This window comes from Anoplopoma fimbria, chromosome 17, assembly GCF_027596085.1.
Source record: "Anoplopoma fimbria isolate UVic2021 breed Golden Eagle Sablefish chromosome 17, Afim_UVic_2022, whole genome shotgun sequence".
In the NCBI taxonomy this organism is placed as follows: Eukaryota; Metazoa; Chordata; class Actinopteri; order Perciformes; family Anoplopomatidae; genus Anoplopoma; species Anoplopoma fimbria.
In genome coordinates, this window is record NC_072465.1 from 25,971,553 (window position 1) to 25,999,489 (window position 27,937).

A 27,937-nucleotide genomic window follows, 5' to 3' on the forward strand; every position below is an offset into this window, starting at 1 on the left:
CCTTGTTTTCTCTTATTTAATTCCCTTTCAATTCAACTCATTCAATATTCTGTCCAGACATGAACTCACAACTTTTCTTATCTCCACCTTTCTTTCACATTTCTCCCTTCCTTCCACTCTTTGTTTCCTCTCCTCTTACGCCACCCAATCTCTTCTCCTTGTTTCCTTTAACCCCTCCTATCCTCTCCCCCTGTCTTGTGTCCCTTTATCTCCTCCTCTCCTTGTTTCCTCGCCTCCTCCTCTCTGCTCTTTGAAAACACATCTGTCTTGTAATTACACCTTTACATCCACAGGACATGTTTTTCCTATTAGCTCTGTGGGGAGTGGAGAGAGAGAGAGAGAGAGAGAGCAGTAGTAGAACAGGTTTTTCTGTCTTGAGGCAGATTCCTGAACTTCTCTCTCTGTCTCTCTCCTGCAGAGTCAAAGACAGTCGAGGGTGTTTTGCATTTTAAGAACAGCTGCAGTGTGACGACAGGTTTCTTCACTTCAGTATTATTTCTGGTTGTGTCCACATGTTTCAACCTTGATTAAAGATATTCGTTATGAGTCATCCTAGCCTTGTCTGGTTGGTTGGTTCACTACTTTGTGCCAGACTGAAATATAAACACATTTTGTACAGTTCATGTTCCCTAAAGGATGAATCCTACTGATTTTGGTAATCTCATATTTCCTATTATTAAAGTAACAAAAAGATGCCCATCACAGTTTCCCAGAGCCCACGGTTATATCCTCATATGTCTTGCTTTGTCTGGCCAAAAGTCCAGGTCGGCAGCATAAAAAAACCCTCCTAATCCATCATCAAAACAGTTGCAGATTTATTTTCATAACCAATTTGGTTTGTGAACAAATAAACCTGCAACATTTAAGCTATTCCCATCAGCCTCAGCAGCATTTATGCTGACTGGTTATTTGCTTTGTTAGCATGCTAACCTGCAAAAGTAAGATGGAGATACACATGATAAACATGATACCTGCTAAACGTCAGCTAGCTTAAGCGCTAACATTGCTGAGGACTGTTTTAAATCAGTTTAGTCGAACCTCTTCATCACCTTCTTCATCACCTTCTTCACCATTGGATTCAACAAACAGCTGTAGTGTCAGAGGCATTCTATCGTGATAAGGACGTGGTTTCACATGTGGTTTTACACGTTTGGATTACGTAATCACATAAAACTAGAAACAACGCGTCAAAAAAAAGTTCATGTATGTACATAAACACAAGTGCAACATCATGTTATTCCCCAAGTGCAGATATCAGGCGCTGCAGGACAGACTCAACTCAAGAGCCTTCGCCTCATTTAGAGGACTGGAATGAATTCTTAATTCTGGTTCATAAATACTCCATAATGAAAACAACATGTTATGGTTATGTAACATGATGACTATCGCCATCACTTTCTGGAGGACCATAATTATTGTCATATACTCAACTTCTTGCCAGGCCTCCTCAACCTGCTACAGTCTGCAAAATCATACCAGACATTTTTTTTTTACTCATGATATCATGATCATCATATCAAATCAAATCAAATCAAATTTTAGTGAAAGTATTTTTCCTTCGAGAAAAATCTGCAAATATCTTTAGAAAAGTGTGACAAAAGACGAGCACAGGCGACAATAACACTAGACCTGAAATGAAACCCTGTAACATCCATGTTTCACTTTATACACATACAGAGTCTGCAAAACATTGGAAACACACCAGGGAGCTGAAGAAACCACTTTCTCAACTTTGTTTTTTAACTTTGAGCTCTGAAGCTGAGCAGGTTTCAATGAGGACATTTGAAGAGTAGATTTTTTTTGCGTTTCAGATGACTGATTCTGGCTGCTGCTCACATGCGACTGTGACATGGAAGATTTCTGTCTCTCTGGGAGAAAACAACAGGCTGTATTGTCACAGAGAGAGAGGGAGAGAGAGAGAGAGAGAGAGAGGTTCACCTTACACTGAGCACACACACACATTCCTTCACGGTCAAATCGTGGTATTGTAGTGTGAGATGTGATCCTCTCTCTTATGTTCCAGGTCTGATCAAAGCGACACACACACACACACACACACACACACACACACACACACACACACACACACACACACACACACACACACACACACACACACACACACACACACACACACACACACACACACACACACACACACACACACACACACACACACACAGTTGGGTAATCTTACGGATTTGAGCACTTTGAAGGTTTTTACTTTCCTGCTCCCTCACTTCCCTCTCCTCTCTTTTAAATATTTCCCTGTGGAGAAGCAGGTAAACAGACCACGGACAGACGGGTTTAACAGATGAGACGGGTACCTAGTGGACTGGCGGCCCAGTGGACGACCACGGCGGCCTGATCCTCACAGGCCAGATGGCTGAAGGAGACGTTGGTGACCTCATGAATCACATGTTTGCCCAACGGGTAGTTCAACGAACAATCTGCAGGGCGAGAAACAGAGAGAGATCAACAACAGAACGTCGTTATTACATATTAAAACACATATTACTGAGTCACATGAAAACAGTTCTTAAAGTCACACCATGGTGAAGACGGCGACGCCATTACCTACTCCTATAAAGAAGCTATATTGGCTGTTCATTTTATCAGATGAGGAAGAAGTACTCAGATCTTTTACTTCAGTAAAAGTAGAAAAAACTACTTTGTAGAAATATCTTTACAAAAAGAAAGTCGTGAATAGCTAACAAACAAGAAAAGCTTGACAGGGAATAGGAAACATATTGTTAGCCGTAGCACCCTTCAGAAATCATTTTTCCCAGCCGTCAGAGCTGAATCAACAAAGACCTGTCAATCATATTTTATAAACCACACCTTCACCCATTCAATCCCCATGTGTACGCCTCCTCCTGTTCTCAACATTTGTCTTGTTTTATCTCATGAAGGATGAAGATGGAGGGGCAGAGGAGGAGGAGGAGGAGGTGGAGGAGGAGCAGCCAGCCATGAAACCGAGAGGGATCGGAGGAGAAAAGCCGGACTTAGGATGTAGAAAGAAAAGGGGCGGGAGCTCAGACACGACTGACTGCTCCTCTTTCCTCCTGCCGGCCACCTATTGACGGACAGGATCGAGGTGAGGAAGAGGAGGAGGAAGAGGAGCTTAAAAAGGGATGGAGAAGACTGGGAGGAGGTTAGGAGAGCATGGGATGCGACACGAGTCACTGCTCCTCTTCCTCTCTTCCTGCTCAAAGCGGGGGTCATGTTCAGGGCTAAAGGAGAAGGTCACGGCTGGTCACTCCTCTTCCTCCACTTGTCCTCCTCTTCCTCCATCATAAAGCTTCTCTTTGGGATATAAGGAGGAGGGGAAGGTTACCATTTGTGCCTCTTCTTCCTCCTTTCCTGTTTGTATTCAGAGTGTCTTTAAAAGACAAAGCAGAGGAGAAAAGGGAAGAGTAAACCCCTCATCTCCCTGCTCATCTTCCTCCTTTACCACAGTTTAAGAAGCAAAGAGGAGGAGATGGAAGGTTGTAGACCTCACACACCCTTCTTCCTTTTCTCCTCTTCCTCAGAGCTCTCAAAAGATGAATCAGCGAAGGAAGAGGTTGTTAAAGAAGTTCTTCGTCCTCTTTCATAATAAAACTGTGTGATCTGTCTTATGGATAAATTAACAGTATTATAGTTTTACGTTATGGTTCATTTTTCCTTTTTTTCTGAGGATTTTTTTATTTATCAATGTTGTATGGTGTAGTATCTCTAAATACTACAATACCCATGAGCCTCAGCTGCTGTCATTGTAAAGAAGGAGCCAGTTTGAGGCACAAACTGCTGAATGTTTTATCAGGTTCCATGATCAAATTTGAAGCTCTCTGATTGGATGTTTCTTTCTGAAATGCACCTGGTGTTAATTCTTATTTAGCTAGATTATTGTTATCGCCAACAAATCCCATTTTAAGACAAAAACCAACAATAGGTCTTTCTATCTCTCACTTATTTAAGCTCCAACCCTATTGGTTCGTACTGATGATGTAGAAAAAGAAAAAGGTCTCTGTGTTTATTAGCAAACATTACTCAAACAAGAGGAAATTGTGCATTTGTTGGGGACTATTTTCAGCGGCGGATTAATCCACATGTGGTGCTCTAGTGAGTATTTGGGACAGTAGGATGGTTCATGTGGGTCAAAATAAACTACAGTGTGTTTGTTAATAATGAAGAAACATGTCACCCAGTGCAACAGTGTTTTTTTTATAGTTTCTGGACAACGGAGCTCTATGGCACAGAGGAAGAATAAATATCAGGCTCTGGATACACAGATAATACGTGTGTGTAGATCAATTTATTGTTGTTTCTTGTCTTTTTATAGGATTTGTTGATATTAAGAAAAATATACAATATCTCCGGGCTTATGTGTTGAGATTTGCTGATTTCAGCACCTTCCATTAGTGACCTCCAGGAGGTCAAAGGTCACCCTGATTTATATTCTCCATGACATCACTGCAAACAGAGTGAGAGAGAAGAAGAAGAAGAAGCTTCCGACTTTCCTACATCCTCCGAAAGCTGGAGGTTCAGAGGAAAGGAAGCAGTGAGGTGTGTCACTCCCTCACACACACACACACACACACACACACACACACACACACACACACACACACACACACACACACACACACACACACACACACACACACACACACACACACACACACACACACACACACACACACACACACACACACACACACACACACACACACAATGAGCTGGTTCTGATTGTCATGGTAAAACACCTCAGTGCTTTACTTTGGCTTTAAGTGTTTGGGTTTTCAAAACTTTTCTCTCTTCTTAAGAACAGGATGTCACATGACCTTGTGACCCCTGACCTCCATATTATCGGTGACCTACCCGATATGTATTAAGATTAGATTAAATGAACATGAATCGCCTTTCTAGAGCAAAAGAGTCATGGAAGCAGCTGAAAGAACTGAATAGTAATGATAATAAGCTGAATTTAAAAGGAATAGTTTGACATTGGTGGGAAAAGAAGAAGAGTTTGATATCTGAACGGGTAAATATGAAGCTAGAGCCAGGTGATGGTTAGCTTAGCTTAGCATAAAGACTGGAAACGAAGGGAAATTGCTAGCCTGCCTCCGACCAAAGGGATGGGAATCTTCACAACTGGGTTTGATTCCAGTTTTATCCCAGAAAGTCGACATAACTTTATTAACATGGTTCAATATCTGTTTTTTGGAACCTGTCAATCAACTCTGAATCGTAGAAGACAAGAATACAGATTATGACTGAAACGATTAGTCAAATCGCCTAAACAATGATTACCGACTATTATGACAATCAATTGGAAAACTGGGTCAAATTCTCTGCTTTCAGGTTCTACAGTGTGAGGTGTTATTAGAAGCAGCCCTCGTAAAATATGTAATTTACGGCAGATTACATATTTAATTCTTTTTTTCTAACTTGTAAAATGTGCAAAGAATCAGGATTCAATAAAAACTGAATTGATTAGCTGAGGTGTCATCAGACTAAATTTAGACAATCCAAAACACACATCACAGACTCTGTTTGGCTATTGATTATTATCACTTTTACTTTTACACTTAATTTTGTTCTGATCTTTCTCTGTTTTTAGAAAGAAAACTTTTTCGGTCTGAACAAGGTATTGCTTGAAAACTGTAAAAAGACACACTCTCTCTGTCCACAAACACACACACAGACACAGACAAAGGGTAATCTGAAAGTGCTTCTCGCTCATGGTCACAGACAAAGGCAGGAGGCAGGGATCGGCTACGGCTCAGGAACTTGACTTTTAGAGAGAAAAGAACAAAAGACGAGGAGGAGGAGGAGGAAGGAGGAGGAGGAGGAGGAGGAAAGGGCTGGATGTAGGGAGCTTCAGATTTTTCTGCTTGGTGACTTGATGAAAGTAAAAAAATAATCTTGGGTTGAGATTTAACCTCAGAGGAAGGTCTGCATAAAGATATGGTCGTGTTTTAATGTTTTTATGAGTTTGATGGTTAAATATTAGGTTGCTTGGATAACTGCCACCATCCGGGCAGTTGCAGAAAGTCAAAAGGTGTTGGGAACATCTGGAAATTTAAGATAAACCAAAGCCATAGTCCAAAATTACAGAATAACATTAACTCACTGTCAGCTCTGAAGGTGACGGGCAACTTCTGACTTCCATCTGCAACGGACTGAACCTTAGAAAGAGAGAGAGACACCAACACAACACGTCAACAAGATTATTTAGGCAACAGTGTTAAAAACATTAATACATACATATAGATACTGACTGTTGGAGCTATTTCAATGACAACCAATGAGAGGCAATACTGACTCAAATATAAAGTTCAAGCTTTGTTTAAACTCGCCCCTGGCACCGTTACGCGAGCCTCCACTGACGGCACGCAAGCTCCGAGCATGAACGGAGGCGTTTAGACTCTCTGCCCTGATCGTTGCATTGTTCTCAGAAGTGGCAGAGGATGTACAAACAAAAATTAACTGTGAAGAATCAAAAAGACAACAAGAGAAACTCATAGACTGTTGGTGCAACCGGCCCAGAAGCCATAAACCAACTTCCACACTGTCCGAGGAAAGATTGTATTTATGTGTAAAGTCATATCTCATATTAATGGACTACTTTATTGACTTTGTGCAAGCCCTTTAAGAAAGACGTTAAGTATAAAATGCATTATAAAGAAACAAAGGTTATCATTAGTTTCGGCTAAAAAATTAAATACTCAAATGTAGATAGGAGCTACAACATGTAATTTCAGTTCTTGCTGCTGCAGTGACTGGAAATCTTCACGAAACATCATCTGGATTTGGTATTTCCGGAGTCAAAGTTGTCACCATACAACAAATAAACTACTGGAGCTCTTTGGTTCGACTGGATATCCTTTCGAGGCTCCGCCCAGCAACGTTATTTAATACAAAAGACAGCAGGTACATTACAAAAGATGGGTAGTGAGATAAAAGGTGTGAACATCGACTCCCACATGAGCTACAGTTACCCAGAATCCCTTTCACTGTGTCCATACACAAAGACAGGAAGTCTCAGGAGGTATGTTTCAGCAGAGCAGCTTTACAGCTTTGACCTGGTTTTCATGTTGCCCTGCCACACACACTCACTAACACACCTTGTTACAGAGGTGTCAGACTGTGGTCACATACAACAACCACAGACACACACACCTGAGACCAATCAGACAGACTCCCCGCTGAGTGTGTGTGTTACAGAAAGTTTGTGCTTATAAGCAGCCACTGCAGCCTAACTACCCGTCCACACACGCACACACGTTTGTAATTACATACTTGTGAAGACCCTCATTGCCTGAAAGCATTCCCAAGACCTTCAAAGACTCACTAACATGGACCCTAAAAACCAGATCTTAATCATCACCAGCCTTTTGAAGAAGTGAGTATAGAAACAAAATGTCTTCACTTTCCAAAAATGTCCTAAAAATGGCCCTTATAAGGACAGAAAATGCACTCGAACAGTTTGATCCCATCGTGTGTTTTTTTCCAATCTGTATGTTGCCTTCAGTTTTCCTCCACTGCTGACCTTTGACCTTTATAGGTTTGCATGCTGCTGTGTGCCCAGATGTCCTGCCGGCAGCATGAATTGGGAGGCTAATTAAAATCAAGGAAAGGTTTTCACTGACGGCACAAAAAGAAAGCAGACTTCCTGATTGGTTGAACCGAGACACTACGGTGCCCCTGGTGCTCTATTTAAATGCAAAAACTAGAATTAACGCCTCCGGCCAAACAGACGAGTTGCAGTTTACATTCATGTCCGTCCGAAATGTTATTTATGCTATTAGACATTTGTGTAAAGGCCAAAAATGTGTTTTGTGAGGTCACAGTGATCTTTGACCACCAAATTCTAATAAGTTCATTCTTGAGGCAAAGTGGACAATTGTGCAAAATTTGAAGACATTTTTACTCCTGAGAGACACGAAAAAGAAAAAAACTCTGCATTGGTTACTATGGGCATGTTACTTCAGGCACTGATATGAAGGAAAATAGTCCCTCGTAGCCACGATGCTAAAAAATATATTTAATAATTTTAAGTATTTAAATATTTTGTGTTTTTAAAGCTGTCAGACATTGACTTTCGAGACAAGGAACCGGAAGGGCAAAATTGCTGACTCATTCCTGGGTTTTAAGATATTCAATTGCAGGTATTGTTTGACTGGATAAGTTTTGATACTACTTGGTACTTAGCCCTAACCACCAGTACTCCGCTGACCCAGCCCATCGCCAGGAGCCAAACCTTCATTCTTTACAACTGACAATTTTTCAAACAGCCAGACAGAGAATGACACTTTTCTTCCTTCCTGTTGCCAGGTGTTTCTGACTAGTTATAATCATTATCTTCCTTCAACACACACACAAACAGACACACACCTACATACCCTGAGGCCTGAACAGACTTGAATCAGTAAACAACTGAAGAAAAGACGTTAAAGAAAAGAAGAAGAAAGAAGAAGAAAAGGACAGTTTATTATAATTTATTAGTAATAAAAAAAAGATGTGAAAAGCAGCTGTTGGACTTCTGACCCAAAGTCAAAAAACACATTGAAGGTTTCTGGAAATCTCACAGGTTCGACTCCTGAGCGTGGTTCACTTTTTTAAAGACTACAAAGAACCGAAGTAAACTACAAATCTATAAACACAAGGAAAACATGAACCCTGAAGAAAGCAGAATTTCCCTCGGGAATCCCCAAACACACACACACACACTGAATAAGTTCTTGTGGTAATCAGGCAGCTAATTGCAGACTCTTCAAACTGCACATCAACAGCAATTAATCACATTGCTGGAGGCAAGGAAAGAGGGAAGTGAGGAGAGGATACAAGGGAAAAAGAAAGGAGACTTGAAAGATGAGAGGTTGCAGAAAAAAGGAGGATTTAGAAAAGGAGGGGAAGTGAAGGATGATGGGAGAAGTAATCACCGATCCCGCAGAGGAGGAAGGAAGTGAGGAAGAAGAGATCGAGGAATCTGATTAAACAGGAACTCCTTCAATTACGAGCGTTCAAGGTTCACGTAGCAGACTTCTCCTCTGCCTCATTTTGTTTGGGGCGGCCGGACCAGTTCCAGATGTGGGACAGAGAACACACACACACACACACACACACACACACACACACACACACACACACACACACACACACACACACACACACACACACACACACACACACACACACACACACACACACACACACACACACACACACACACACACACACACACACACACACACACACAAATTGACCTTTAATCAACAAACTGCTCATGAGCCGAGGAACAAACCGCAAGAACGGTTCTGTTTAAGGAACCGGGATTAGAGCCGAGTATTGAGCTTTGTTACCTTTTTTTTGGGCCAAAAGAGTTTCTCACAAGAACTAAAAGATTCCTGATTTAATTCACTTAATTTAGCAGGTTTTGAGATTCTCTCTACACCATTAACTATTTCTGCCACTTTTCATGCAAACAACCAAGTGCACTGCGGATTAGGGATTTAAAGACACATAATTCTGGATCAATATATCGGTGTAGTGATCAATGATCCAATATCATCCATGCAAAATGAAAACATCAATACATATAATCTCTAAAATGCGCCTTTATTTTGAAAGTCATCAGTAATAAAATTGTCAAACCATATTTTAGTTGCTTTTTGCGAGTGTAACTGATGAGTTAAATGGACATTTGTTATTGTTTCATATTGATCGCAGATTCAAATCATTGAATGGTATCGTGGCAGACTTTGTCACATCATCTAATTATTATTAAATCGTTTTCCAAAGAATCAATAGAATATCGTATCGTGATGAAAATTGTGATTGACACCCCTACAATGGATGTCTTCCAGGAGAAACTGTCAGGGTGGCATTGATTTCTAGCGTTGACGAACAACAGTTTGCACAAACTAGTTCTTTTGTAGTTTTACCCGCAGTAGTTTCCAGCAAAATGACTTCATGAAGTCGATCAAACGACTTTGTAGTCTAACGAAGCATTTTTCATCCTTTAAAACTTGTTAATTCAGTTAAACTGCCACAAAGAGCCCAACACTCACACTGTTGCATGTGTGTTTGTGTGTGAAGCTGATGAGGGTCTTGTTCATGAAAAGGCCTCGGGGCAAAAAAACTCCTAATGTCTTCCTGTCTCATACACACAGACTCACAAACACACACACACACACGGCTACAAACACTACCATATGGGACGACATGGCTGCACTTGAATATCTATGTGTGTGTGTTTTTTTTTTATTTTAAAGGGCTGAGTTGCCAGTACAACACGTCCATGGGGTCCAATCGGCTTGTAATCAAATCCCCGGGTCACAGTTATGGTCTGGTGCGATCTTGTTGCATTTCTGCTGGTCTCAATATATCAATAAGTGTCAATCAAAACTGATTAACAGCGACGATCATGTGATGCATCATCATCACATCACATTTTCCCCCTCTCTCTTTCCATCACTGATACCTGGTGTCTTCCTCAACTTTTTTTCTAGTTGTATCAGTCAATATTAACACATGAACCGTGTGAAAAAAAACAACACTTCACGAAAACAAGGCTTCATTCTGCTGAGACCAAACTGAGTAACTTACTAAACAAGTTTGTCCAAGTCTAACCAACCAGGTGGTGGCGCTATGCATGCTTGGTTTGTTCTCTGATCATCTCTTTACTAAAAGAGTGTCTCTTTTTTTATTGCTTTAGAGTTTGAGTTTTAGATTAGCTTTGTCCCTTGTCCGATCTGTAAATCATCTGAAATGCACGCTGATGGGGAAAACAGATCCCGTTCAAAAGACTGCTGACACACAGTGAAGATCGGCTGAAGATACTGATTATTTACAATGCAAAATTTCTGAACGTCTATCAAACGATCCTAGAACTGTCTACAAACAACTGCAGTCAAATCACTGCAGTCAAATGTCATAAATGCATAACATTCAAATGTCTTTTACATTCTATTAAACATAACCAAGTCAAAATATATATATATATATATATAAATATATATATAATGACATTTGATCTCAGCTCTGCAGCTCCAGAGGAAGAACGGGTCCAGGAAGAAAAAGCTGGAAACAAAAGTGAGGTGCAACAATGCAAACTCTGTGTGTGTGTGTGTGTGTGTGTGTGTGTGTGTGTGTGTGTGTGTGTGTGTGTGTGTGTGTGTGTGTGTGTGTGTGTGTGTGTGTGTGTGTGTGTGTGTGTGTGTGTGTGTGTTCGGGGGCAGCCAACCAGAGATTTCCCACCACAGGAACAAAACCTGCAGCTTCCTCCTCCTGCATGACTGCTCCTCAATGACCCCCCACCTCACTTCTTCATCACAACTCCTCCTTCTCCTCCTCCTCCTCCTTCCTCCTCCTCCTCCTCCTCCTCCTCCTCCTCCTCCTCCTCCTCCTCCTCCTCACCCAGGAGGAGGTGCTCCTCTCCTGCCGTTACTGCTTGTCCTTTAAAAAAAAATAAAGAAATAAGACTCTCTGTCTCGTTACAGAGAGGACCGGGACAAACCCTGACTTTCTTTGAAAGGGCACAAACCAACATCGGCCACCAGCAGCAGTGTGAATGTGCAGGAAAGTCCATGTGAAATAAGAAAACAGAGAATGTAGTCATGTGACCTGAAACTAGAGTCACCAACTGAAGCCACATGAGTGCGACCGAACAAGCCCCAAACATGCAACCCTCTTCTCAAGATATACACAGAATGTGATGTCTGCAATAAGCTGCCAATATTGACAAAACTACAGTCGGTTTTTTTGCACGACTTTGAGAATTATAACAGGAATATAATGAACATAAGAAGCCAAATGTCACATGCAATCTCAAATCACGCAAACTTGAACTTTGTATAAATCAAAAACAGTCCAAATTTGGCAAAATTATGACTTGAGTTAGGAACTTTTATGAACTCGATCTGGTGTTAAAGGCCATCTTTCAGAACTTGACAGTGATACAGACACATTTTAAGCTTCTAGCATAAAGGTATTGAGGTTCAACGACCCATTGCACTTGTTTTATTTCCCTCATAAATTACATTTTTTTTGTATTTCACTCACCTACGTACAAGAATTTGAACGAGATAAAGGAAAAGCTGATCACTCAATCTGAAAATAAACTACTTTGTCATGCACCAGCCACCTATCAAGAATTCCTTGAAGCAACAAATATCGACAAATATATGAAGATAAAGACTCCAAACATATGTTATCTTTTTAGTCGGACATACAGACGCTAGCTGACATCTCTTTCCTCACTTTTGTTGGTGAAAGTCAACAGAAAAATGAGTTAAAAGACTTTACTTGAGCCTCATACCATCTTTAACGTAGGAGAAATATTCCCCCTGAGATGTTTTATGTAAGAGGTGAACTTCCAGCATCAATCCTTCACCTTCTACCTGATTAAGTCGCCAGAAAAACCATAAGGCACACGTGTTTCATATCGGACGCCCACCCGGCCGTGACGTTTCGTACGCCTCTCTGATGCCAAAAACACACCGAAGCCCCGCAGGATGATGGGATACTTGACAGGGTTACGGCTCGGAAATGTGCTTTAAAAAAAATGATGATGGGAGGGTGAGAGTGAAAGAAGGAGATGGAGAATCCAGAGAAAGAGAGGACGGAGGCTGCATGATTTTTCTGGTGTGTCTTCCTCCGCTGAGACAGATGTGATGGCTTCAGCAGATGTGTTTCACCAGGGAGAGTTTACGTGGAACCTAAATCATCTCTCATTCCTGCCTTCTGCAGTAACCTGATTTATGGAACGAAAAAAAGAACCGTTTCCTCCATCAGGTTGAGGGATTGAGTGAAAACTGGTTTCAACACACCCAAAGAAACGAACATGTGCAGGACAAAGAGCAGTGACAGTGAAAGCATAGACTGTAGTAAGATGAAAGGGAAGATCATCAGATCGGAAGAGACCGGAAAGAAAAACAGGCCTGCATTAAAAACAAAGCAACGGGCAACTTCTTCTTGTTGCTTGTTGTTTCAGGTACAAGTGAGACAATGATATCAATCCAGCAGGGCCGGTTTGAGTTGAAGATTCAGGAGTTTGAAGGTTTACCAGAAGGCAAAACCACAGGCGGACATTTCTTTACGATATCACGAGGCAGCACATTGTCTAATAAGGTCGCTTTGTTTGCATTAAGGCAAAAGTTGATCCCAACACGTTTATCAAACCATATGGACTGAAAGTTGCTTGTTCAATTTCTTGCAAATGTTTAAGAGCATTTGCTTTTTTTAATATCTCGTTATATTAAGGTGACAAATTTCTTTAGTACTGGGATCAATTGTAAATCCTAGTTGTTGTTTTTAAAACTCTCCTATGCACTCCATTTTGTGTGTTGCTATATACTTTTACTTGTTTATACAACTTCCTTCGTGCTAAAACTAATAAACTAAACTAAGAGTGAGAGAACGAACGAATCACAGTCTTTGAGTATGTGGCAAAAGGAAATAAGTGACCCCAAAATGTCCCTCTTAAAATGCAATGTGTTGATTTACATTGCTCACAAATCTACAGAAATAAAACTAGAATAAAAAACAAAACATTGTGGTATCATGCTTCAATTGAGGTGACATGTCACGGGGCACAAGTATGACAAAAACATCTAAATGATTGATTATTTTCATTATTATTTCCTCAATTAAATAAATGTATCATCCTGTTTTGTGCAACCAACAGTCCAGCACTCAAATATATACAGTTTACAATCACATAAGAGGAACAAAAGCACCAAAACATCACATTAGAGAAACTAAAACAAGTGACTGTTTTTTTTTTTTTGCTTGAAAAAGAAAAGACAAATAATCAATAAAAGGTCATAGATAAAGTAATCTGCTCCATCTCAATCTACTCATGGCAACTTTTTGAAACTTGAAGCCGACATGTAAAACTGGCCGAGCTTTTATGGGTCTCACACACACACACACACACACACACACACACACACACACACACACACACACACACACACACACACACACACACACACACACACACACAAAGACACACACTGAGCTCTAATAACCTCACACCTGTAGAATAGCAGGTCCTCACACCCCCATCCAGCAGCCTTTGATGTGTGTGTTTCTGAAAAGAGAGGGGAAGCAGGAGAGGGAGGGGGAGGTGATGGTGGAGAAAGACAGAGTGTGTGTGCGTGTGTGTGTGTGTGTGTGTGTGTGTGTGTGTGTGTTTGGGGGTTGCAGGAAGGAATGTTTCAGCAGAGTAAACAGTGTGAAGCTTCCTGTAGAAAACACTTCAAAGCCAGAGAGAGGAAACCAGGATAATACACGCACACACACACACACTAGCATACACACACACACACACACACACACACACACACACACACACACACACACACACACACACACACACACACACACACACACACACACACACACACACACACACACACACACACACACACACACACACGGCATCAAAGGCAGGTAGGAGTCATCTATCAACACAGGTAAATTAAAACCTGTACAGCGCGTGCACACACACACACACACACACACACACACACACACACAAACGATAAGATACTTTCCTCATTGCAATCACTCACTTTTAAAAACACAAAAATCTAAATCTTCAGACTTTCTTTAAGTTTTGTCTTTCCCACCGCTTCATTCTATAGCTGGAAAGATATGTTAATTTATATTTCCTCATCAAATGGACATCTTCAGTGTTACAGAAAAGTATTGTGTGTTGGGCAGAAATTCAAAAACTCTCCCAACACCCTTAATTCACTCTCATTTTTTACTGAATAATGCCAAACATAAAATCCAGCGTTAGGATTTGCTGCTTTTCTTTGTCATACATGATAGTAAACTCAAACTGTATATAAAAAAATAATCAATAAATAATCAATAAAGCTAAAATATCTGCAAATGAGTCATTTAATGTCAATGGCACTTATACTTGGAAAAACGTTTCACAACGACACACAGGTGACGTCACCTTAGCTCACAAAATCAAATATGAAAAAGGTTACTATAGAGAGTACAGAATAACTCGATGGTAACTATGGTAATCTGTAACCCTAGTTACTGGCAGCTAAATCAAAATCATCATCTTGATGATCTGAAGTTAGGCAAAGCTGACATTTTGGAGATTCAAGATTTTCAACCAACAATTGAGAAAAAGCAGCCAGAAGTTTTTCATAACTGTTCAGAAAGTAAATTAAAAAAAAATGATGGTTTGCATGAGAGTGAAAGAGTGAAGGATAACATGGCATGGTGTCAAAGTTTTGAGGTATCTAAAGAACTTTTGCCACCAAAAAAAGTTTTCTTTTTGGGGCTAAAATCTGGTTAAAACATAATTGTTACTTTTATGTCAAAGTGCACACATTTTGAGCTCAAATTGGTGGTGCAAAGCTGCTGTGAAGTGCAGGAGCAGAGCAGCAGTGTGGAGGCGGTGCATCAGCTCACATATTCCTCTTTCCACATTAAATGATTTTAACAGAACACACAAAAGGCAGGAAATCAGCTTTACTACCTGTAATTCCCCTGCAGCCACTAAACTTGAATGGAAAGACGTGGAAACTCTGTGTTTCTCATCCTTCTGAATGATTTAGCCATTTAACTATCATTTCCTCTTCCATTTTCTCTCTGATTTTGTTAGCCTGCAAAAATAACCCTCCACCTCGGCTGTTTATCACGAGTATGTGCTCTTTAGTGAATTAAATGCAGAATGTAACATTACATTTTTTACATTACTTAGTCATTTAGCAGACGCTTTTATCCAAAGCGACTTACAATAAGTGTATTCAACATAGGTATTCAAGAGAACTACTAGTCACCAGAAGTCATAAGTGCATCTCCTTTCTTAAACAAGCATCTAAAAGCATAAACCAGAGCAAAAGTACAAATACCAAATACAAACCAGATACAGGAAAAAGACATTAAGACGTGCTTTAAATGAAGGAAATGTCGAATTACCATTATCTTTAAAAGGAGTTTGGTTTAAAGCAGAGAACAGCAGGTCTACCTCTGCACAGGTAGGAGAGGAGTGTGACTAGTCTGACTTTAGGGATACATAGCTTTTACCTTCTTATCTTATTACACTTTAAACAAGGTGATATCTCAAAATGTAAGCTATGTTTCCAAAGCCAATAAGTCACATAAAGAGTCACTTTTCAATTCAGCATAGATCCAGTACTGATTATCAGTCACATGCTGTCTTTTTGGAAAGACACCAGTCATACATTTTAGGTTTTTTATTATAGTGAACTCCTATATGGTGACTATATCTGTGCCCAATTAAGCAGGACACCAGCTTCTTTCAGAAAAAATGCTTTCACTTTGTTTTCTGAGTTGTGGAAATTTCCAATAGAGTGAACCAGAGCTGCAGGTCCGCGCAGGACAGGTAAGAGAAAGGTAAACGACGCAAGTTTTCTTATTTGAGTTTGTACCTGATAAGCGCACCGCTCCTGGTTGCTTTTCTTGTTCCCCGCAGTTGTAGATCCACAGGAGGCATACAAAACCAGAAAGAACCCGGAGAGAGTGATGAGGAAGCTCCGAGGGGCCGCCATTCCTCCCTCAAGTCTGAACAACTCTGAGAGGAGGCACCTCCGCTGGGAGAGAGGAGCGAGAAGGAGGCGCGTCTGTGTGTGTGTGTGTGTGTGTGTGTGTGGGTTCTGTCTTATGTATCATTGTGAGGACCATGTTGAATTCAGGACCCTTAAGGGGACACCGATTTGTCAGGACAAAATGTTTGTCTATAAAAAGTTTAAAAATATGCTTAAAAGACAATCTTACCCCTGTTTTGAGGAGAGAGAAGGAGGCGCGTCTGTGTGTGTGTGGGTTCTGTGTTATGTATCATTGTGAGGACCATGTTGAATTCAGGACCCTTAAGGGGACACCGATTTGTCAGGACAAAATGTTTGTCTATAAAAAGTTTAAAAATATGCTTAAAAGACAATCTTACCCCTGTTTTGAGGAGAGAGAAGGAGGCGCGTCTGTGTGTGTGTCGGTTTTCTGTGTTATGTATCATTGTGAGGACCATGTTGAATTCAGGACCCTTAAGGGGACACCGATTTATCAGGACAAAATGTTTGTCTATAAAAAGTTTCAAAATATGCTTAAAAGACAATCTTACCCCTGTTTTGAGGAGAGAGAAGGAGGGAAATTTGAATCACTTACCCCAGTATATAAAGTGATTAAAATTAGGCGCTGTGTGTGTGTGTCGGTTCTGTGTTATGTATCATTGTGAGGACCATGTTGAATTCAGGACCCTTAAGGGGACACCGATTTGTCAGGACAAAATGTTTGTCTATAAAAAGTTTAAAAATATGCTTAAAAGACAATCTTACCCCTGTTTTGAGGAGAGAGAAGGCAAACGTCTGTGTGTACTTAAGTATTCTGTGTTATGTATCATTGTGAGGACCATGTTGAATTCAGGACCCTTGGGGACACTTTACATTTGTCAGGACAAAATGTTTGTCTTTAGTAAAAAGTGGTTTAAAAATATGCTTAAAAGACAATCTTCAAGTTTTTTTTTATTTTCCATTAATTTTATAAGAAATTCCATGTTTCAGTTCAACATAAAATTACATTTGCCGAAACATTAACTAAGTTTTGAAGAGGCCATACAGTTATGAAGACAATAAAAAAAACAGTTTTCGAACATGTGGAAAAGACTATGCTTGGCAAGTAGTAAGGCAGTGCTTTTGACCATTTGAATGGAAACCTTAGAAGTCTCTCCTCTCTTTTGTATTGTGTGTGTGTGTCGGTTCTGTGTTATGTGTCATTGTGTGTGAATGTTGAATTCAGGAAGGGTTTAGGATTATCTTATTTTGGGTTAACTGAATATGTGGATGGACAAAATGTTTGTCTATAAAAATTTAAAAATACATCTTAAAAGCAAAAATCTTACCACAAGGCTGTTTTGAGGAACTTCAGAAAATATTTTATATTGTTGTGCTGGTTTTCAAAATGAATTCTGTGTTATGTATCATTGTGATCCATCTTGAATGGAGAACTACCTCTTCAGACAGATTTGTCTACAAAATGTTTGCTTGCTTATGTTCGTTTAACGGAAAATGTTTAAAATTTTTCGCTTTGTTTTGTTGTTGTTTATAATGTAATATGTGAGGACCATAAATCACCTTTCGCGAACGTTCGCCTATGTTTTGCGATTCTGAACGCACCTCTGTTGTTAACTTCAGCAGATAATCATTGTGAGGACCATGTTGATTGGTTATAGGCGATACACTTTGATTTTTGGTATTTTATTAAAAATAAAAAATGAACTTAAAAGACAAGTGTTTCTGTTTTAAAGAAGTGAAAAGTAATAATTTTCGCTTTAAATGTAGTGAAGTGTATAAAGTCTTACCAAATAAATGTATCTTGTGTAAGGACCATGTTGAATCATGGAAATGTTACTTAAGGGGACACCGATTTATCAGGTCTGTTTGAGGGTTACTGTCCACCACTGGAAAGTAACAAGTACATTTACTTAAGTACATGACAATTCTGTCTGTAATAATAATATCAGTTTTATATAGAAATGTAAAATTATATTTCAATATTGTATTTTACTGGGGGAAATTTGAATCTTATTTACCCCCAGTTTTTTATAAAGTGATTTTTTATATCTTTCAACCTTTACCAGCTGCAACATTAAAGTGAAAGAACATATGCTGAAGCAAACAAACTCAGAAATGGAAATACTTGTGTATTAAAAAAACAACTATTTTTACATGTTTTGTTATCATTGTGTCTTAAAACATATCTTTGGTCTAAAACAAATAGCACAAAGACACACTGAGTTGTGATTTTCTTCTATTACTGTGTTATTCTTCAAAAGCACTCAGTAGTTGTGTACTACTGACACCACTACACACCCTCTGGTGGCAAAGGTAAGTAACAACACTTTCCCAACTATTTTCTTACTGTGCTCCTCTTTCCTGCATGGAAACATTATAAGGACCTAAATTCCACCTCAGGACATTTAGCTCATTGTGCAAGTTTACTAATAGCTGTCATGATGCCAAGCGCTCTTTAAATAATAACACCAACAGTCAAAAATAGAATATAACAAGATGCAGCCACACAAAACTACCATTTCATACTGATTTGTTTACTTGTATGGAAACCCATATAACCCAAAGTTTTAAATATTAAATAATCAAGTGAATAAGAAATGTTGAAATTGATGATCATATAAATAAATGCAGGAAAAGAACTGGGTTTAGAAATGCTGTTTTAACCTACTTTTTTCAATATAACAGAGTTAATTGCAGGTCTTTTTTATTTATTTTAGGTTTTTTTTATCTTAACATTCATATAACAGTTATGTTTCCGAAAAAACAACACCATCTCTTCACATTTCTCTTTAGGTGTTGTCATGTTTTGTTGCACAAAATGACGGACACATTATAGAGTGAAACAATATGTGCGCAGATGGAAATAAATGTATTATTTTGTTGCTTAATGTTGTATTTTCTTGTAGAGGGATTTAAAAGTTTGGTCATGTTTGCTCAGTGCTTTTGCAAAAATCAGAACTTAATTATAAACCATGCAAAACTGACAACAACCGCATAAAATCCATGTGTGCATAGTTTGTGGAAATTTGATAAACTGAAAATATATTTTTGTATATATGCACCACCGATTTACAATATTAGCTAAAATTGAAATAGCAGGAGCTTCATTATTACTTAATCTTGAAGCTCCATCTTGTAAAAAGGCCATGCCTCAAAAATTATTTTAATACTTATTATTATACTTAATAAGTTTAGAGCTGTGGCCTCCACCCCCCCCCACACACACACACACACACACACACACACACACACACACACACACACCCACCCCCACACACACACACACACACACACACACACACACACACACACCCACACCCCTGTAGCTGCAAGTCACTCCTAAACAGCTAGCACCCCCCCACCCCACCCCCACCAAACACTTCACTTCATACTCTGTTTGCACTACCAACAAATGTTTACACTGAACAAATGTTTACACTGCACTGATTGCACAAATTTTAAATGCTGTACATAGTAACGTTTTTTTTTTTAAATTCCTTTTGTATATTTTTATCTTGTACATTGTTGTTATTATTATTACTATTATACACTGCTGCTATATTATGCTCACTTGCTGCATCTTTTCTCCATAAATCTTTTTCTTTCTTTTAAAATGTACTTTTGGGTGATAATGCACATATAAGTGTAGTTTATTGCCCTGTCTCTAATCAGGCCATATAGCACACAGTGATGTCATTGTATTATGCAAATTAGTTGAACTTGTGTAAGAGTTCTATAGATCCAGATTCTGTGATGTCACAATGAAACACTCCAGAATGTGGTCATAAGGAATTCTGACACTTATACTATAACTGTCTGAGGAGAACCAAACATGTCAGAAACTTTCTAAGGACCCACAGAGTAGAGTAGAGAGAAACAATATTCACTAACATGTGGAAAATAATGGACGAACAAGGAACAGCTTCCACCTCATCGACTCCTCACAGAGGTGAGGTGGAGAGAAGGCTGCGTGACAGGGCGTCCTCGGCTCTGAATGAACTCCTTCAGGAGAGGAAACTGTGCGATGTGGTGATCAAGGTGGGAGACGCCGCGTTCGATGCCCACAAGATCATCCTCTGTAGCTGCAGCTCGTACTTTCGGTGAGTGGTAGTTTATCCTCAGCAGAGCAGAGATGTCAAACTCTTTAAACAAGCTGGGAAACAGATTCACACTTTCAAATATGATCACAGTGTGTGAGCTGCAGCCGAAATCAACACGAACACTACTGTTAATTATTGTTTATAAGTGTATTCAGATCTACTTCTCACAGTTTATTCTTATATTTTCATTATATTACCCTTTACATTACGGATTTTCTGGTTAGAAGCTAAAGTGCAATGACAATAAAGTTTAATCAAATCTAAAATAGTCAGTGTTTCTTTACTGAATTTCTATCATTCATGTCGACCCCGTTTTTGATAGAGCAGATGTGTTTCTTAGAGCGGGGGTTACCAACTAATTTGGCTTCTCACCCGTTAAATCAAAGCAATGTATAGTTGTAAATAAACTGTGATTCTTTTCACCAAAAGTTTTTATAATTTGAATTCTTGTGGCGCTTCATTGTAAGGATTTTCCACCGTCATATTTCACAGCATCAATGCATGTCAGACTCTCCAGAAAAAGCAATTTAGAGGTCACTGATTTTGAAATGATGGTCCCAACAAATTCGGTCCCAACAAATTCGTCTCTAATCTGCCCATTACATTTTTTACATTTATTGCATACAAGTAGAACATTTTTCTACTTTCTTCTACTCTTTTATCCACACCATCTTTGGTATGATTTTGTATGATCATCAATATTTTGCAATTGGTTTATAGGGTTTATCTTAAAAAAATAGGCTTTGCCATGTTTTAGCTGAAGTTTGTATTTAAAGACTTTTAAGAAATGAGAGATCCAGGCTTGTAACAAATAAGATAAAATAAGATAATCCTTTATTAATCCAACAGCAGGGAAATTTGCAGGATTATAGCAGCAGAGTGGACAGTGCAAACAAACAAACAAGAGAAACAAGTAGAAAAACATGATAAAAGAAGTATATTAAATTGCAATCACACAGTAAATGTATAATAAATAAGTAAAAAAACGAAAAAAAACTTAAAAAACTAAAATATGATTTAATCAGCTGAATGATTGTTACTACTGATCAAATGATTAATAATCAAATTAAGATAACTCAGTACTCGAAATACGAAGAAAAGACCCAGATTTCCTGGGACTGTTTGATCTCAAAGGTCCAGATGTTATGACCCTGTTTACTCTAACACTCTCAATCCTGATCCCACAGCACTCTGTTCACCGGTGCCTGGGCGATCTCAAAGAAGAAGACGTACAACATCCCCGGAGTGTCACCCCAAATGATGCGCCTCATCATCAATTACGCCTACACCCACTCTGTTACCCTGACAGAGGATAACGTGTTGGAGGTTTTTGCGGCTGCAGACCAGTTCTTGGTCTCCGGGATCGTTCAGACCTGTTGCTTCTTCCTGGAGGACCAGCTGTGCCTGACGAACTGCATTGGCATCTGGAGGCTGATGCACTTCTACCACTGCCCTGAGCTGATGCGCAAGGTCTTCTTCTTCATCCTGCACCGCTTTGAAGAGATCATCTGTGTCTCAGAGGAGATCCTGGAGCTCTCGGTGCAGCAGCTGGTGGCCATCATTGAGAACGATCACCTCAATGTGAGACGAGAGGACACGGCGTTTGAGACCGTCCTGCGCTGGATTTACCACCTGCCAGAACAGAGACAAGGTCTAATCTCTGAGCTGCTGCCCAAGGTAACTAAACGATACTGTAGAACTGTAGGTGTAGTTAGCGTGACATAGCATTCAGAGAGGTGCAGGGATGACACATTTTTGTAGGCCAACCCGGAAGTCATCATTATCTTGGTTCCCTCGACAAAAATAGCCAATGGGATTTATCAATTGGATTTTGGATTATTGCAGAAAATAATCTCTCTGGCAAACAACATTTATGACACTCACACGCTCCTTCACAAATTAACCATAATTTAATGATTTTTGAAGAGTGAATGCAATCGGAAAAAGTACAAAGCTAACGCTAGGCTAAAAACAAACTACATTATGGTCCCATGACCATGAGTTTACTCAGTGAGGTCGTTGAAGAGGGACTAGTTGACAGGATGATGTTTAGAAGTCATAGCCACCTTTTTACAAGACATGTGAAAAGCTTCGAAATTCTAAGGAAGGGTCTATACTGACGTCTTTTATAAACATTACAATTTCTTAAGCTTGTACACAAAAACCAATTAAAAAAACTCATCAGTGGCAGACTGAGGCTGTCTCAGGAGAAAATATAAATTTAAAAGGCACCAGCACGCAGAACTTTCCACTTTTACAGTAATAGCCCAATCGATCTCCTGAAGAAAGCATTGGTGGTCTGTTCAAACTATTACAGGATTATAGTTTCCTGACAAAGAAATACTTTCATTGCCACATATAAAAAACTTTATTCTCTAAGGAGAAAAAGGTGGAAAATGTGTCATGTTATTACACTTCCACAAAATGTCTTAGTAGTAGAGTAGGTCAGGGTTGATGGTTGGATGTATTGGACAGACAATTTACCGCAGCTTCCAGTATTTATGCTAAGCTAGGCTAACTACATCCTGACTTCATCTCTGTTCTCATCATACTGACATAAAATTGATATCTGATCGATATCTAACTTGCTTGCTTCCTATATGTGTCCAGGTGCGGCTGGGCTTGATGACCGCTCATTACCTCCAGCACGTGGTGATGAACAACGCTCTGATAAACGACAGCCTCGAGTGTATACCCATCATCAACGCTGCGGTGACAAAATTTATGGATTTCCGGAACAGATCCTTTAAATCTGTCTACAGTAACCTGCTGAGCCGCCCACGTCTGCCTTCTTCCATTTTGCTCATCACCGGAGGCAAAAATGGCACAACCGCCTCCATTGGCCTCGAGGCCTACGACGCCCGAGCAGACTGCTGGGTCCCCGTGGGCACCGGGGAGATTTGCCGCACTCACCACGGCGCCGCTGTCCTCAACGGCTTTGTGTACTTAATCGGTGGCTCCAGCCATGAAACCAACTTGAATACCGTGCAAAAGTTCGACATGGTGGCCTGCACGTGGCACCAGGTGGCGCCCATGAACACCCGGCGCTGCTACCTCAGCGTCGCTGTGCAGAATGGGTGCATTTACGCCATCGGGGGCTTCAACGGACACACCTACTACAGCACCGTCGAGTGCTACAAGCCTGAGACGGACCAGTGGACCATGATGGCACCCATGCGTGCAAGGAGGTGTAGCGCCGGTGCCACAACTCTAAATGGCAAGGTGGGTGAAGGAGAGAGGACTGACACAAGCAATGACTGAGAAAGGGGACATGCTTATTTATCCTGATAGTGAGATTGATTTGCTACGTCGTTTTCACTTCATTAATAAGTCTAACATTATGTACAGGTTCAACCCAGTCTCTCTACCCAACTCGTTAAACACAGGCGCGCAATATAAACCGATCTAAGTCAATATTTGATCAGAGCAAATAAAATACAAGAAACTCCAGATACGTACTGCGGGAGGGGTGGAAAATGAGTTTAACAAACACAGTACTTTCATCCAAGAGACTGCTGTTCGCGTCCCGTGTGCAACTAAAAGTAAATGTTGACGTTTTGTCACATCCGTTGTTTGTCACGTGACTCGTTTGTCTCTTGCTGGTCATGTTAGTTGTTGGTCACTTGGTAATGATGTGAGTCGTTGGTTAATCAATTTAACGTCAACTGCGCTCTTTTTATAAACCTAACTGAACTTCTTGTGAAGACAGACGTTAGTTTTGAAAAGGACACTATGAATGCAACATGTGGAAACTGACACTAGATGGGAACAAATTGCAAATTTCCCCGCTGCGGGACTAATAAAGATTATTATCTTACTACTACTACTACATCTACTGATGTAAATGTCTTGTCGATTGAATTCTCATTTGACAACGGAAGTTGCAGTGCAAAACAAAGTAAAATATCGCGGAAAAACCTTGTATTGTCCAGTAAAATGATTTTAACATTCTGCTAGTCTATCTTTCAAAGAAGCTCCCAAAAGTAGATACCTGAAAGTTATGTTCCAGTTCATAATAACATTCATAAATAAACGCTGTGAACACACGGTTTAACGGTTGAATCATGTTAAATTGGTTGCCATGTTTGGTTTAGTTGCTAAAATTGACCTTGTTTTGGCTTGTTTTTCCTACATCTGTCTATCTGTCATAATGTCTCAGAATATAAGAGATGATTTCATAGAGAAGTTGTAGCCGTAGTCTGCACGTCTTTTAGAATCAGACCTTCACAGAGAGGAACATATCAGTCATACCAGCTAGGTCATCACTGAAAAAGTCCTTGAAAATGATCTCTAGAAAAGAGAAGGAACCCTGTTGCTCAACGCAATACATCCAAGAGCTTCAACCGCTTTAGCATTACTTGGTCTAATATGTCCAGTTATTTAAAGTGACTAATGTAAACACTAGTGAGAGATATTGGTCTATAAATAAAGTTACTTGGTCATTTTGTTGATTGTTTTGTGGTTGTGGTAAGTTAAAAACCCCGGTTCACTGGAGAAGGAACAAAAAAAGAGTAAACAAAATGTTGGAGGAACCAGATAGATAGAATTTTATTAAGTAAATCAAATAAAAATGCACTAAGCATTAACAATCATCTAGGTATTATTTCTTGTGGTCACAGTGGGCGCCGTTACCCACAATTTGTTGAATTTGGTGAAAATTTGATTGATTTAACTAAAAGCAACACACTGTTTGCACTGTTTAACCGGCATTGTCTGATTTATCTAGGAAGTAAAACATAAACATCAAAGTATAAAAGAACATCATAGTGGCTTTAAATACTGTAAAATAATAATTAAAAAAACATTATTATTATTATCTTACAAGCACAATCTCATTAAAATTTAGAAAAGTTCTGTTTCTGTGCTCTTGACGAAGACAAAAGTGTTTAATCGCATTACTGAAGCAAGTTTAAAAAGCGTCTAATGGATTATATTTTACATTTATTATCATATTTGTTATAGCATCTGTATTGGAATCCATATTAAAGTCTTGAAACCTGTCTGTAGGTGTACATTTGTGGAGGTTTCAACGGGAATCGCAGCCTCTCCACGGCTGAATGCTACGACCCGGACACCAACCAGTGGACCACGATTGCCCCCATGAGGAGCTACCGGAGCGGTCATGGGGTCACTGCCTACAAAGACCGCATCTATGCAGTGAGTGTGTTCACATGTGCATTAATATGTAGGTTTGGTTGTACCATGTTGACTGGAGGACAGTCGTTTGATATGTCTGTATCTTATTACAGTCCATTCATACATTTTATCTTTAAGTTAATACTTATTCATCTGTAGGTTAAAGAACCATAAGGCGTATATATATTTAAAAGGCAATGTGTTTTGGATTTTACAGACGAATTAGTTACTTTCGCTATTGTATCGACAAAGAATAGAGGTCAAATAGTAAGAAATCAGGTCTAGCTACTGTATATTGTATTGTCTCGTCACATGATCAAATAGAGACTTGACATAGGAACATCAACATACATATTACCCTTTAATCATCATTGTATAGGACAAAAATACCACAGAAAATAATACATTATTAATTTAACTGAATACGTTTTTTTATAGTTTATTTAAAGTTGTTATATGTCGAATAACCATACCATTTTGCCATAGATTGCTACTAAAAAAAAGAACACCATGTGTTTGCCTTTTTTGAGGACATAATTAGCAAATAGCAACAATCATTAGAACGGGAGATGCTGTAAAACAGTTACTACAGGAATTTTTTGTATTGTGCCATTCAGTTCCATCAAATTTTGAAAGTGTAAAAGTCTTTGTGTGTGCAGGAAGCCAACAGGAAGTCTCTAATCTCTTTAATTGTTAACCGCAGCTAGGCCACAGAAGGAGTCTAGGAAGCATGTTCTATATACATTCTCCTAGCTGTCTTGTTGTGACTCTACATTTAAGAGTTTTGCTTACTCTTTGACTTTGAACTGACTTGCTCAGGGTGTCCTCCAGATTTACTCTACCACTTATTGTATTCGTATTAGTTTGTTGCACTTATTGTTTTCGTAGTAATTTGCTTCTGCACTATACTTTTGCTCTGGTTTCTGCTTTTAGATGCTTGTTTAAGAAAAGAGATGCACTTATGACTTCTGGTGACTAGTAGTTCTCTTGAATACCTATGTTGAATACACTTATTGTAAGTCGCTTTGGATAAAAGCGTCTGCTAAATGACTGTAATGTAATGTAATGTACCAAAACACTCCCATTTTATATCACATTTGCAATAAATCATGTGAAATATAATGTTTTATTTTTCAATAGCATAGCCAATATTACTTTTATTTTTCAGTTTCTATTTGGCACTGGTGTCAGTATTACTTCTTATATACTTTATATTGTCCCTTGTTTTATGTATTTGTAATTCACTTTTTCTCTTTTTTTAATTTTTTTTACTAGATTTACCTAACTCTTATCCCTGTTCTAATTTGCACTGGTTTCAGTATTACTTCTTAAACACTTAATAGTGTTCAAATATCTTTATATATTTGTTCTTATTCTTCTGTTGTAATCTTTGATCAATCTCTGGCACAATCATTTCTTTCAGGATTAACAAAATTGTGTTTTATCTCATCTTTCACCCTCTCTTCTTCTAGATTGGTGGCACCAATAGCGGGATGACCCACCTGCGCAGTGTGGAGGCCTACAACCCGCGCACCAACACGTGGACCCACGCACCATCCATGTCCAAGCCCCGCAGCTACTTTGGCATTGAGGTGGTGGACGAGCAGCTCTTTGTGGTCGGAGGATACCAGGGCACCACCACCATGTTGACCGTGGAGCGCTACGACGAGGAGGCCGGCCTGTGGTTCCGCGCCTCCGACATTGATATGCCCCGCAGCGGTGCGAGCTGCTGCGTGGTGCACGGACTCCACGACGTGGTGGAGAACTTGTTCCCTCGTGGATCCCTGACGTTCCCCACTGTGGACGGAGCTGAAGAAGGTTCCATCTGACCCTCAGCCAGAGTCCAGACACATGTCATCCAATGTGACATGACAACTGACATTAAGTGTCATTCTTAAATTAAAAAATAAATATTTAACTGCATTTCAAAAGAAGATGTTTTATTCTTATAACAATATATAAATGTATTAGTTTATGGATTTATTTCACCCTGCAACCTTGTTAACAGTTTCTACATCAGTAGGAAACAGGTCACAGCTCAACCTTTGCATATATATGTATATCTAATCGATATGTATATTATATATATATATAGATAGATAGATAGATAGATAGATAGATAGATAGATAGATAGATAGATAGATAGATAG

General features: G+C 39.5%; 2 protein-coding genes across 2 annotated transcripts in view; one reads left to right on the forward strand and one right to left on the reverse strand.

The window, feature by feature from the left end:
• il17rd (interleukin 17 receptor D) overlaps nt 1-16,553 on the reverse strand; it is a 29,317-nt gene extending 12,764 nt beyond the window's left edge. Inside the window, exons 1-3 of the mRNA XM_054616919.1 lie at nt 16,416-16,553; nt 6,119-6,173; nt 2,328-2,450 (exon numbers count right to left, since the gene is read on the reverse strand). Coding sequence (XP_054472894.1) covers nt 2,328-2,450; nt 6,119-6,173; nt 16,416-16,535 — 298 coding nt within the window. The 5' untranslated portion in view covers nt 16,536-16,553. The remainder of the gene's footprint in view (nt 1-2,327; nt 2,451-6,118; nt 6,174-16,415) is intronic.
• Nucleotides 16,554-20,453: 3,900 nt separating this feature from the next.
• LOC129106233 (kelch-like protein 10) lies at nt 20,454-27,615 on the forward strand. Its single transcript, XM_054617593.1, has 5 exons — nt 20,454-20,650; nt 21,838-22,327; nt 23,261-23,872; nt 25,658-25,807; nt 27,259-27,615. The coding sequence occupies exons 1-5, from the start codon at nt 20,454-20,456 to the stop codon at nt 27,613-27,615; spliced, it is 1,806 nt and encodes a 601-aa protein (XP_054473568.1).
• Nucleotides 27,616-27,937: the final 322 nt, after the last annotated feature.